The 12,913-nt window shown below is 40.1% G+C and overlaps 1 protein-coding gene across 2 annotated transcripts in view; it reads left to right on the forward strand.

The window, feature by feature from the left end:
- The window catches only part of TAF2 (TATA-box binding protein associated factor 2), a 94,018-nt gene extending 85,938 nt beyond the window's left edge, over window positions 1-8,080 (forward strand). For both annotated transcript variants that reach the window (XM_049853493.1, XM_049853494.1), the window contains one exon: window positions 6,334-8,080. In XM_049853493.1, the coding sequence (XP_049709450.1) occupies window positions 6,334-6,596 (263 nt within the window). In that variant the 3' untranslated portion in view covers window positions 6,597-8,080. The remainder of the gene's footprint in view (window positions 1-6,333) is intronic.
- Window positions 8,081-12,913: the final 4,833 nt, after the last annotated feature.

Here is a 12,913-nt window from a genome sequence, read left to right on the forward strand (position 1 = left end):
TCCCATGGTGATGGGGGAGGCGTACCATGTCTTCTCCTCCCACCACTGGGAAGGCCTGAGTTGCCTGCTCTGTCTCCCAGCGTGCTGCAGGGGTTGTAGTGATGAAGAGGAAAGTAGGGGTGAGAGGAACAAGGAGCAGAGGAAAATCCCTAGTGGTTTCTTAGGGAAGAAGAGCAGTCAAGTTCCTGCAGCTGCCTAGCTAGGGTTGCTGGGTTATGTAAGGCCTTCTTGCATAAGTCAGAAAAGCACTATTCTGGTGCATGGTGGGGGTGGGGATGTAGCTTGAGAGCTTGCCCTAGAGGTCTTTTAAAACTCTAATATGAAAAATGGACTTTAATTTCTTCTCTGAAATTGTAAAGACTTAAGTGTACACCTTATTTTTCACAGTGATCTGAAGAATCCAAAGAACAGACCTCACACTTTTCATGATGAAAACTACGGTTTTGTGTTAAATTTAAAACACATACCTAATGCAAATGCATTTAATAGAATTAGTAGGTTTTTTACTGTCTGTTATCAGCACTTTTATCAAATGAGCTGAAAAGCTTCCACATTAGGCTTGTACGAAGTGCCTCTTTCTGTTTGTTTTGCATTTGGTAAATTGACTGCAACCAACCCCTGTCCACATTGTGATTTATTAGGTCTCCAGGAGAGATTTTAAGTTGGATAGAACAAGATTTTTAAGAACAAACCTATCTTTTTTGTAACTGTTTGTTCTGGTGATGTTTATTTTTAGTGAGTTTTATGATAACGAAGCCAGTTTTGCTGTTTTTGTCTACGTTCTATTCCATCTTTTCTTTGGCAATGGAAAAGTCACTGAATTAATGAAAAGAATGTCATTTTACTAGGATCAGTTAGCAGCAGTCTGTAGTGAATGACTATCAAATAAAGTTGCACTTCAGCCAACTTCATTGTTACTTGAGCTGCTCATTGTTTCTGGGAAAATTTGTGGTCTGCCTTAAATAATTTTTTTCTTTTTAATAATTTAAAAATTCCTTAATAATCTTGCTGAAATTGTTTGCTTCATAGTCCCCCCTTTTATAGTGAATTATACATTTCCTTTCTCAGTATTTTTCTTCAGATTAAAAAAAAAAACCCGTGATTTGTTTTTAGAAAAAAAAATTAAAAAAAAAAAATATTAATCACCCCTATCTGTAACCTGTAAATGTAAACTTCAGGAACTTTTAGCTTAATCTAACAACTTATAAAAAATCATATACATCTTTTATTTTTTGCATGAGTGAATATATAACGAACACTATTCTGAATACCAGTTAACAATATATGTTGAACGATATCATGTATCAGTATAGCTAAACCTTCCTCATTTTTTTAAGTGACTCCGTACCAAACCAAACCAAGCCTGTTGCAATTGAGTCAATTCTGACTCATAGCGATGCAAAAGGACAGAGTAGAGCTGTCCCATAGGGTTTCTAAGGAACAACTGGTGGATTTGAATGGCAAACCTTCTGGTTAGCACCCGTAGCTCTTAACCGCTGTTCCACCAGGCTCCAGTGACTCCACACTATTCCGTTGTATATGCCATGATATTTTTAATCAGGTCCCTGTCAATAAACATTAAGTTTTGATGGATGTTTCGCTTACACTATTCTAGTCAGTACCTTAGTATGTGTCTTTTTACATATACGTGAACAATTAATAAGATAAATTCTAGATGTGAAATGTCTAAATCAAAGAATGTAGTGTTTAAGAGTTTCATAGATAATGCCAAATTGCCTTAACTTCTTTTTTAAAGAATGTTTATTAAGGAAAACTGTAGTCAGACTGGTATAATGAATCCTATGTATCCATTTCTTAGATTCAACAGTGATCAGCTCATGGTCAGTCTTGTTTAATCAGTGTTGTTGTGTGCTGTTGAGTTGATTCCAATTCATAGTGACCCTGTAGTACAGAGTAAAACTGCCCCACAGGGTTTCCAAGGCAGATTTGCTACATCTTTCTCCCACGGAGCAGCTGTGTGAGTTTGAACCACCAACCTTTCAGTTAGCAGTGAAATGCTTTAATCACTGTGTCACCAGGGCTCTTCTTGTTTAATTAACACCTTACTCATTTCCCACTCTCCTGAGTTGTTTTGAAGGCCATCCCACACGTCATATCTTTTCATTCGTAAATATTTTGGTAACTATCTCCAAAAGATAAGGACGTTTAAAAACCCTAACCACATGAGTCGGAATTGACTCAATGGCAATGGGTTTGGTTTTTTTGGTTTTAATTACAATATTGTTATCACTCCTTAAAAAATTAAGCTATTTCCTATTGTTAAATATCTGGTCATAGTTTAAATGTTCATTTGACTCATCCAAATAACCAGCTGCCTTCAAGTATACTCTGACTTGTGGCAACTCCACATGTGTCAGAGTAGAACTGTGCTCCATAGAGTTTTCAATTGCTGATTTTTAAGAAGTAGATTGCCAGGCTTTTCTTCCAGGGTGCCTCTGAGTGGACTCAAACTTCCAGCCTTTCGGTTAGCAGCCAAGCATGTTAACCATTTGCACCGCGCAGGGACTCTCAATTGAGTCATAAATGCCATAGATTATATTCTTCTTTTCAACAATTTGTCTGCGTCAGTGTCCAGTAAGGTCCACACATTGCAGTTGGCTGATATGCCCTTTACATCTCTTTTAATCTAACATTTCCATTCAGTCTCCCTCTTTCTCTCTTTTTTTCCTCCGTGACATTTAATTTGCCGAGCAAACCAAGTTTTTGATCTGTAGTTTTCAAGTCTGAATTTTGCGAATTGTATACCTACAGTGTAGTTAACATGTTTAATTTCCTGTAAATTTGTAGTTGTATCTAGAAACTTAAATGGATCCAGGTTCACAGGTGGTGGTGTGATCTTCCATCTGGAGGCATAAAATATCTGATTGAGTCTCTTATATTATGATATTAGCAGTGCTAGATGCTCAGGGCCTAGATCCATTAAGTCATTAGAGATTGCAAATGGTGATATTCCAATTCATCTTTCCGTTCTTATATATAAGCTGAATTATTTCTATAAAGCTAAATTTTTCCTCACCTACTATTACCCAGTGGTATAGATCATATAGGAAAAGAAAGATAAATGGCTTATTATTTATTTAATAATTTTCAAAGTAATGAGTTGGTTGACTAGCATCCTGCATTGGTGATGGGTCAGCTCTTCTCTTGGATTTAAACATATTTGTTGCATTTTCAGCCCACTACAATTACTATCTTTATCAGTAGTCAAATTATGCTGTCTTTGAACAATGAGAGCCCCCTCTTAAAATGATTCTAGAGTCCATTTGACATGACTTTAACTTCTGTGCTACTAAATCAGATGTTTCGGGCTCATGGTATAAATATTCTGACCCACACCTGGAATCAGCCATTTGTCCTGGGAGTCCTGGTTCCTAACACTGTTATTCTTGGAGCTAGCTGATCCATTTTCTTCTTAATCAGCTTCACGCAAATAAAGAGAAATGAAAGATTTGTAATCAGTATGTTTTTTGTGCAAAGCATGAGGCTACTAGGCAAGAGATTGAATCCACTTTTGTAAGTGGCTGTTCTTTGGAAAAGAGTACGTCCCAGTACACTCAGGCGTTCATCTGGCAGCTTCCTCTGCTGGGAAGTGCAGGCTCCAGTATAATTATTGGCTTTTCTGCGATCCACGTAGCTTGGCTGGTGTTTGGGATTAGTAATGAGCGTTCCCTCAGTGCAGAAGAGGACATCAGACTCCCATGAGTGCAGACAGCCAACTGGAGAACTGCAAAGTCTGTTGATGTAGAATAACCAAATAATGAGATGGAACTGAAGGAATTTGTTCACGAGGCTCTCAAATCTCTTTATTACTGCTCTTCATTACCTGACTGTGTATTCTGTTGTGTAAGGGCCTATTTTCTTATGTTTGTCAAATCAGCAACATATTGTTAATTTATTTAAAACATAAATTAAAACTATATAGTGACACACTTGACTGATTATAAATTAGATAATCTCCAATTTTTTTCTTCTTCTGAAGCATGTGTAGGTACCAGTTCTTACAGCAGATACAGAGCCCCAAACTTGCTTCACTATATAATCTCTTTATTTATCATTTGCATAATTATTTGGTCAGCTTTTTGTAAAAAAAATCATGATTAAAATAAAGATATAATTTTGTGGTAGTAATATGTGAGTAATCTGTGAGGACAGAAACTTTGTCTGAGCTGTCTACTTGTTCTAAAAAATTGGAACAGCCTGGCACAAAGGAAGTAGAGTTGTCAATAAATACCAGCTGAGTGAATGAACTTGAGGCCCATCCTAGCTTAGGCACCACTCATTTTTAAGCTGTGCTTTAACCTTTTACCTTAAAATTATATTAAGTCGGGCAAAGTTTAAAAAAATATGACTACTATATACTTCTGTTATATTAATTCATTAATTTCTTTAGCAAGCTTTGACGGGCGCTATAGGGGATGCTAGATACTGTGCCACACACTGGGACACAAAGATGAAACAGACAAAATCCTTGTGCCCGAGCTGATAGAAGAGACCAAAAGATAAGAAGCTATACTGCGATGTACAACATGCTATGTGCAGACAGGCCCTGTAGCATAGTGTTAAGAGCGTAGACTCTGGAGTCAGGCTCCTTTGGACTTATATCTCAGATCTGCCAGTACTACCTGTGTCACTTGGGGCCAGTTCCTTAATCTCTCTGTTGCCCTGCTTTCCTCATCTGTCTCGTGGTGATAACAATAGTACTGTCTAACAGAGTTGTTGTGAGGATTAAATCAGCAAATATGTGTAACTGTGCCTGGCACAGAGTAAGGCCTGTGTGATGGCTATTATTAGTATGAATATAGAAACAAGATGCTGTGGGAACACGAAGAAACTAATTCTTTTTGACAGTTTGGGGAAAACTCCCCAAAGAAATGACGTTTGAGGTGAGCTTTAATTATTAACAAGCCTAGAATGTTCTTCCTTTCCCTTCCCCCTCCATTTGGCATCACCTTAAACATTTCCTCCTCAGAGAAGACTGCCTCTCTGATTCCCCCACTAATTTAAGCCCTCTGTTGTGCTCCTGGAAACCCTGGTGGCGTAGTGGTTAAGTGCTACAGCTGCTAACCAAAGGGTCGGCAGTTCGAATCCGCCAGGCGCTCCTTGGAAACTCTATCAGGCAGTTCTACTCTGTCCTATAGGGTAGCTATGAGTCGGAATCGACTCCACGGCACTGGGTTTGGTTTTGTTTTTTTGTTGTGCTCCTGTTTCACTCTTGTGTTTTGTATTTTTCTTACTCAGGTGTACGTATTCAATTTCTTCTTTGCTAGTTTGTAAGCTTCAGGAGGGCTGAGATCTATCCATTTCATCACTACTTATCCCAGTTTCAGTAGAGTCTCCGATGTTTGTCAAGTGAGTGTGTCAGACAAGAAAGGAGGGAAGCACATTCTGGGCACAGGGAATAGCATTTACACATACACAAGAATTTTGAAAAGGCTTTACATATCTCAGTGTGGCATTAGCGGAAGGAAGGAGGAAACAGGCGGGGGGGAGGAAGAAAGGAAGGACTACACTGAAGTCTTATTTTTGTGGAAAAAAAATTCCTGTTTTGGGGGCTAGTTTGCATTTAAAAAGTTTTTTTTTTTTGGAAACTGCTGAACTGAAACTCAAGGAGTTTGGATTTTATTCTGTCAGTAGAAGCAACTGAATTTTCAGTAGATAGTCTGATCAGCTTCACAGTTACAAAGATTACTGTACAGCAGGGTTTCTCAGCCTTGCCATTGCTGACATGCCCATTGCGGACATGCCCATTGCTGACATTCCCATTACTGGCATTCCGGGAATGAGGATTCTTTGTTGTGGGGGCTGACCTGTGCGTTGTAGGAATCTTAGCAGCATGCCTGACCTCTACGCACAGGATGCCAGTAACACTTCCTCGTCCCCACTATTTGTCACAACCAAAAATGCCTCCAGGCGTTGCTAAATATCCTGTTGTTGTTGCTCTTACTAGTTGACGCTGAGGTGGTTCCGACTCATGGTGACCTTATGTATTATAAAAAAAAACACAAAAAACAAACTCATTGCTGCCAAGTCAATGCCGACTGGTAGCGAGCCTGTGGGGCAGAGCAGGACTGCTCCAGACGGTTTCCGAGGCCGGAACCCTTACGGAAACAGACTGCCACATCGTCTTCCTGCAGAGCGTCTGCTGGGTTCGACCCCCTGACCTTTTGGTTAGCAGCCGAGCACTTAACTCCTGTGCCACCAGGGCTCCGTAAAAGCTCAGCGCCTGGATTGAGAAGGGTCAGCTCCCGCTTACTTGAGTTTCACTTTCCTCGTTACTGACAGGAATTGATCTTTATCTTTTTAATTTCGAAGGTAAGGAGCAGTCCCCTTTGGAGCTGAGTGTGCATCCGGCAGGGGCAGCTCCGCTCTCAGCGTTCACAAAGGAGCCGGCCGCCTCCAGACACGGCGAGCACCACCACCACCACCACCACGAGCACAAGAAGAAGAAGAAGAAGCACAAGCACAAGCACAAGCACAAGCACAAGCACGACAGCAGGGAGAGGGACAAGGAGCCTCTCACCTACCACAGCCCCGCCGGCGGCAGGTCCCTCCGTTCCCCTTCCCTCTCCGACTGAGCGGGCCGCGGAGAGACCGTTCCCTCGGCGTCCGGGGGAGTGTGTGTAAGACAGCTTCGTCCTCATGAAGGACGGTAAAGGGAAGGACAAGGAGCCTCTCAGCTACCACAGCCCCGCCGGCGGCAGGGCCCTCCGTTCCCCTTCCCTCTCCGACTGAGCAGGCCGCGGAGAGACCGTTCCCTCGGCGTCCGCCTCTCACCTACCACAGCCCCGCCGGCGGCAGGGCCCTCCGTTCCCCTTCCCTCTCCGACTGAGCAGGCCGCGGAGAGACCGTTCCCTCGGCGTCCGCCTCTCACCTACCACAGCCCCGCCGGCGGCAGGGCCCTCCGTTCCCCTTCCCTCTCCGACTGAGCAGGCCGCGGAGAGACCGTTCCCTCGGCGTCCGGTGGAGTGTGTGTAAGACAGCTTCGTCCTCATGAAGGACGGTAAAGGGAAGGAAAGGAGACAAGAGATGCCTCATAGAAATTCAGAACCCATTTAAATTCTGAACATTTGATTTACATTATTTATACAGTTGAGATCTAATTGGGAAAATGTGTTTTCTAGTTTGGCTAGCCCATTTTATCCTGTTCCCTCTTTAACAGACGCACACACAGCAAACTTCTTGTCCTGTGGCCCTCATAGCTGCGGGCAGCCCCGTTCACAGGGTGCTGTCCGTGTGCACTGCCAAAGCCAGGTACATCTCTAAGCCTTCGGTGGGTGTTAGCGAGCAAAGTTACGTTGGAAACAGAAGCACCTGCCAAACCTGTGCTGAAACCACTGTGGCCAGCGAGATAGCGTGTAACACCATGTGGACCTGCTGAACAGGCGGAGGCGTTTCTATAGTCATCTTCCTCTATTGCACTGTTTTTTGTGTTGACCATAGAAGCTAAACTTCAGAATTTATGAATAAAAATATATTTTCTCTTTCCTAAAAAACTAGAATTTTCAGGAGCAGCTCTTTTCTTTTTTTTAATCTTGAACGATTATCTTCTGATAGCACCATTTGGTGATTATGATGTTGGAATTTTATCTGAACTATCAAATCTACAGTTCTCAAATCAAGATGTTTAAATTACAAGGTTTTTATGTTCGTTTGTTGGTGAGGCAGCTTTTTCCTCCCATTGAGTGTAAGCAAATATGTTCATATGTAAAATATGTTTTGCCAAGTGTGGACAATTTAAAAATACTTACATACCCAACACATGTTCTTTCTAAAATTATTTCTGTAAAACACAAAGTGTGGTACCTTGCACAGGTGAATTTACATGCTGTTTATTAATTTGGACAAAGACAATTTGCCGTCACACGAGTGTAAACCAAAAGCATTTACAGACACATGAAAAGTTTTGGTTTCATACTTGAACAGTTTGTATGGTTGTGTGTTTTTATTTTTCTTATTTTATAATGTGTTTTATTGTTGGTTTAAAAATGTCTTCTTTACCTGTTTTATTTTTTTTTTTATCATTTCTCTTATCATTATAACGTTTGACAAAATACTTATTCCCAGAATAATTTCAAAAGGATTCCAATAATGGTAGACTTTTAAATATACTTTTAGTTGTGTTTAACTTGTTTAATAAATAACTTTTAAATTGATCATTCTGCTAATGTATCTTTTTATGTCTTTTGATACCTTTCTTTGTGCGTATTGATAATATACCTATCCACCAAGTTTGAGGAGAGCTTTTTGGGCAGGTGTGATTTCAGTAGGCAGAAATGGGGTAGAGTTCTCTTGGCGAAGCAATAGTGTCTTTAAAGGTATGGAGAAAAGCAAGGACATGTTTAAGAATTGGAAAGCAATGCTGTTGTCCTGGAGTATAAGGTGCAAAGAGAATGTGATCAGTTGTTGAAGAGCTTAAATGGCAGTTATTTAAAGATTTCAATTAATTGAGTGTTGACCAACTGAAGTCATTTTAGGAAAATGGGATATTTTTTATTAGAGTGTGCAGTGATACCAAATATAGAATTCTAAACTTTGAAAATATAAGGGCACATTTCAAAATACTAATTTGTGTTGTAGGAAGACAGTGTGGCAAGTTATAGCTATCTACCAAAATTTAAGCCCCTCTTGCATATTAAGCATTGTACTAGGAACTGTGTGTTATTTCTCAGTTGGATGTTTCTGCTGAGAAACATTTTATGGTGAGCTCTCAATTACTTAAGCTGATGGTTAGGAGCAGACAGTGCAAAAGTTGTTTTTTAGGACATTTTAAAATTATATTTTTTTAAATAGGTAATTACACACAATATGAAGTTCAAGTATAAATCTTCCCAACCCCCTTCCCCAGAGGCAGTCATTGTTGCCAGTATTGCATGTATCATTCCAGAGCTAGTCTACATATACATTCATGTATTCAAAAAAAAAACCAAACCCAGTGCCATTGAGTCGATTCCGACTCATAGCGACCCTATAGGACAGGGTAGAACTGCCCCACAGAGTTTCCAAGGAGCGCCTGGTGGATTCGAACTGTCAACCCTTTGGTTAGCAGCCATAGCACTTAACCGCTATGCCACCAGGGTTCCTGTATTTATACAGTATATACATTTCTTACACTAATGGTAGCATATGATACATACTTGCGGAAATGATACTTTATTGTTTTTAAAGTTTTATTCTGCAGATTTATAGCCTTTATCCAACTAGAATCCATCTGGAATTTATTTTGCTAGAGGGTAGGAGGTAGGTATCCAGCTTTTTTTTTTTTTTTACCTTCCAGGATGCCACCCAGTTGTCCCAACACTATATATTTAAAGCTCTGTCTTTTCTTTCTAAATTTCAAGTGAAGTGTCATCTACAATAAATAAAAGGGTGAAGAGCTCTTCAAGTTTCTTCCTTTGTTTTAAGAAAATCTTTTGATTGCTTCCTTGTGTTTTTTTTTTTTAAACACAATTTTTGTTATAGTGCGATATTTTCTGTTTGATTTACTATTTCATTAGAACTTTCGCCTCTATGCAATCTTAAAAAAAAAAGAAAAATTATGACATTTTACAGTGCAACCTGTGAGAGCCAGAACTTGATGGGACCACTTCGTTTTTCTGGGTCTCGCAAGTTTTTTGCCTTTGACAGGTTGCAGTTTACTACTTTTTTATTGCTTCTTTTAATGGAAAATATTTGAATTTTCCTTCTCTGACAGGTTGCCACCTTACACAGGTTCTGGTTTTCACAGGTTTTACTTATAATTGACTTCATTTTGGAATGTGACGAGGCCTGATATTTAATTTTTGCATACATAGGAGACAGCAAATTTAGAGTAGATGCAATTTTATTCACAAATACTTTGCAAACAGCTTTACAGTTGTTTATGTAGTATTTTCAAGTGAGTGATGGCAGGAAGCCATTGTTTGAACTACGCAGTGGGGCACAATTAGCATTTTAGGCAAGACAGTTATTTCATGTGTAGGACTGTCCCATGCATTACTGGACATTTCACATCCCTGGTCTTTGCCCACCTGATGCTAGTAACATGCCCAATCATTGCAATAATCATAAACTCCTCAGTTTTCTGCATATTGCCCCCGTAGCTTGGTGCTGCTCAAGGTTGAGAACCATTGAGCTCACAATATTTTCTCCAGGCCCTCATTACTGCCTCTCAGCTTACGTGTAGCTGGCACTGTACTCGACATTTTATATACAGTTTCTTGTTTTATACTCAATGTATCATGAAATGAGTGTTAGTATCCTCTAAGTACATAATATTACGTATATTCTATGTGCTAGGTACCCAGATAATCAATGAATACGTGTTGTTCTTGTTGTTAGGTGCTGTTGAGTCAGTTCTGACTCGTAATGACCCTATGTACAACAGAAAAAACACCACCTGGTCCTGCACCATCCTCACAATCATTATGCTTGAGCCCATTGTCACAGCCATGGTGTCAATCCATCTTGTTGAGGGTCTTCCTCTTTTTTGCTGGCCCTCAACTTTAGCAGGCATGATGTCCTTCTTCAGGGACTGATCCCTCCTAACAGTATGTCCAAAGTGTGTGAGATGTAATCTCTCCATCCTTGCTTCTAAGGAGCATTCTGGTTGTACTTCTTCCGAGACAGATTTGTTTGTTCTTTTGGCAGTCATGGTGTATTTGACATTCTTCGCCAACACCACAATTCAAAGGTGTCAATTCTTCAGTCTTCCTTATTCATTGTCCAGCTTTGGCATGCATATGAGGCAACTGAAAACACCATGGCTTGAGTCAGGCTCACCTTAGTCATCAAAGTGACATCTTTGCCTTTCAATACTTTAAAGCGGTCTTTTTTTTAAGCATATTTGCCCACTGCAATGCATCTTTTGATTTCTTAACTGCTGCTTCCATGGGTGTTGGTTGTGGATCCAAGTAAAATGAAATCCTTGACAGTTTCAATCTTTTCTCCATTTATCATGATGTTGCTTATTGGTCTAGTTGTGAGGATTTTTGTTTTCTTTATGTTGAAGTGTGAGCCATACCGAAGACTGTAGTCTTTGATCTTCATCAGTAAGTGCTTCAAGTCCTCTTTACTTTCAGCAAGCAAAGTTGTGCACCTGCATATCACAAGTTGTTAATGAGTCTTCCTCCAATCCTGATGCCCCATTCTTCTCCATATAGCCTAGCTTCTCAGATTATTCAGCATACAGATTGAATAGGTATGGTTAATGGATATATCCCCGTCACACACCTTTCCTGACTTTAAACCACGCAGCATCACCTTGTTCTGTCTGAACAACTGCCTCTTGATCTATGTACAGGTTCCTCATGAGCACAATTAAGTGTTCTGGAACTCCCAGTCTTAGCAATGTTATCCATAGTTTGTTATGATCCACATAGGTGAATGTCTTTGCATAGTCAATAAAACACAGGTAAACATCTTTCTGGTGTTCTTTGCTTTCAGCCAGGATCCTTCTGACCTCAGCAATGATATCCCTGGTTTCAAGTCCTTTTCTGAATCTGGCTTGAATTTCTGGCAGTTCCATGTTGATGTACTGCTGCAGCCACTTGTGAATGACCTTCAGCAAAATTTTACTTGCATGGGATATTAATGATGTTGTTTGATAATTCTGCATTTGATTGGATCACCTTTTTTTGGAACAGGCATAAATATGGATCTCTTCCATTTGGTTGGCCAGGTAGCTATCTTCCAAATTTCTTGGCATAGACAAGTGAGCACTTCCAGTGCTGCATCTATTTGTTGAAACATCTCAATTGGTATTCTATCAATTCCTGGAGCCTTGTTTTTTTGACAATGCCTTCAATGCAGCTTGGACTTCTTTCTGTATCATCAGTTCCTGATCATATGCTACCTCCTGAAATGGTTGAACATTGACCAATTCTTTTTGGTATAATGACTCTGTGTATTCCTTCCATCTTCTTTTAATGCTTCCTGCATCATTTAATATTTTCCTATAGAATCCTTCAGTGTTGCAACTTGAGGCTTGAATTTTTTCTTCAGTTCTTTCAGCTTGAGAAATGCTGAGCATGTTCTTCCCTTTTGGTTTTCCATCTCCAGGTCTTTGCACATGTCGTTATAATATTTTACTTTCTCTTCTCAAGCCACCCTTTGAAATCTTCTGTTCAGCTCTTTTACTTCATCATTTCTTCCTTTCACTTTAACTACTTGATGTTCAAGAGCAAGTTTCAGAGTCTCTTCTGACATCCATTTTGGTCTTTCATGTCTTTTTAATGACATCTTGCTTTCTTCATGTATGATGGTCCTTGATGTCATTCCACAACTTGGCTGGCCTTTGGTCATTAGTGTTCAGTGTGTCAAATCTGTTCTTCAGGTGGTCTCTAAATTCAGGTAGGATATGCTCAAGGTCATACTTTGACTCTCATGGACTTGTTCTAGTTTTCTTCAGTTTCAACTTGAACTTGCATACAAGCAATTGGTGGTCTGTTCTGCAGTTGGCCCCTGGCCTTGTTCTGACTAATGATATTGAGCTTTTTCATCATCTCTTCCCACAGATGTAGTCAGTTTGATTCCTATGTATTCCATCTGGTGAGGTCCACATGTAGAGTCACCGTTTATGTTCCTGAAAAAGGTATTTGCAATGAAGGAGTCGTTGGTCTTACAAAATTCTATCATTCGATCTCTGGCATTGTTTCTATCACCAGGGCCATATTTTCCAACTACCATTCCTTCTTCTTTGTCTCCAACTTTCGCTTTCCAATCACCAGTAATTATCAATGCATCCTGATTGTGTGTTGATCATGCAGTTGTGAGTATGTTGTACTATGGGGGCTTTCCTCTTGCTGTGATGCTGGAAGCTATACTACCAGTATTCAAATACCAGCAAGGGTCACCCGTAGCAGACAGGTTTCAGCTGAGCTTCCAGACTAAGACAGACTAGGAAGAAGGGCCTGAC

The sequence above is a fragment of the Elephas maximus genome, chromosome 15 (genome assembly GCF_024166365.1).
Source record: "Elephas maximus indicus isolate mEleMax1 chromosome 15, mEleMax1 primary haplotype, whole genome shotgun sequence".
In the NCBI taxonomy this organism is placed as follows: domain Eukaryota; kingdom Metazoa; phylum Chordata; class Mammalia; order Proboscidea; family Elephantidae; genus Elephas; species Elephas maximus.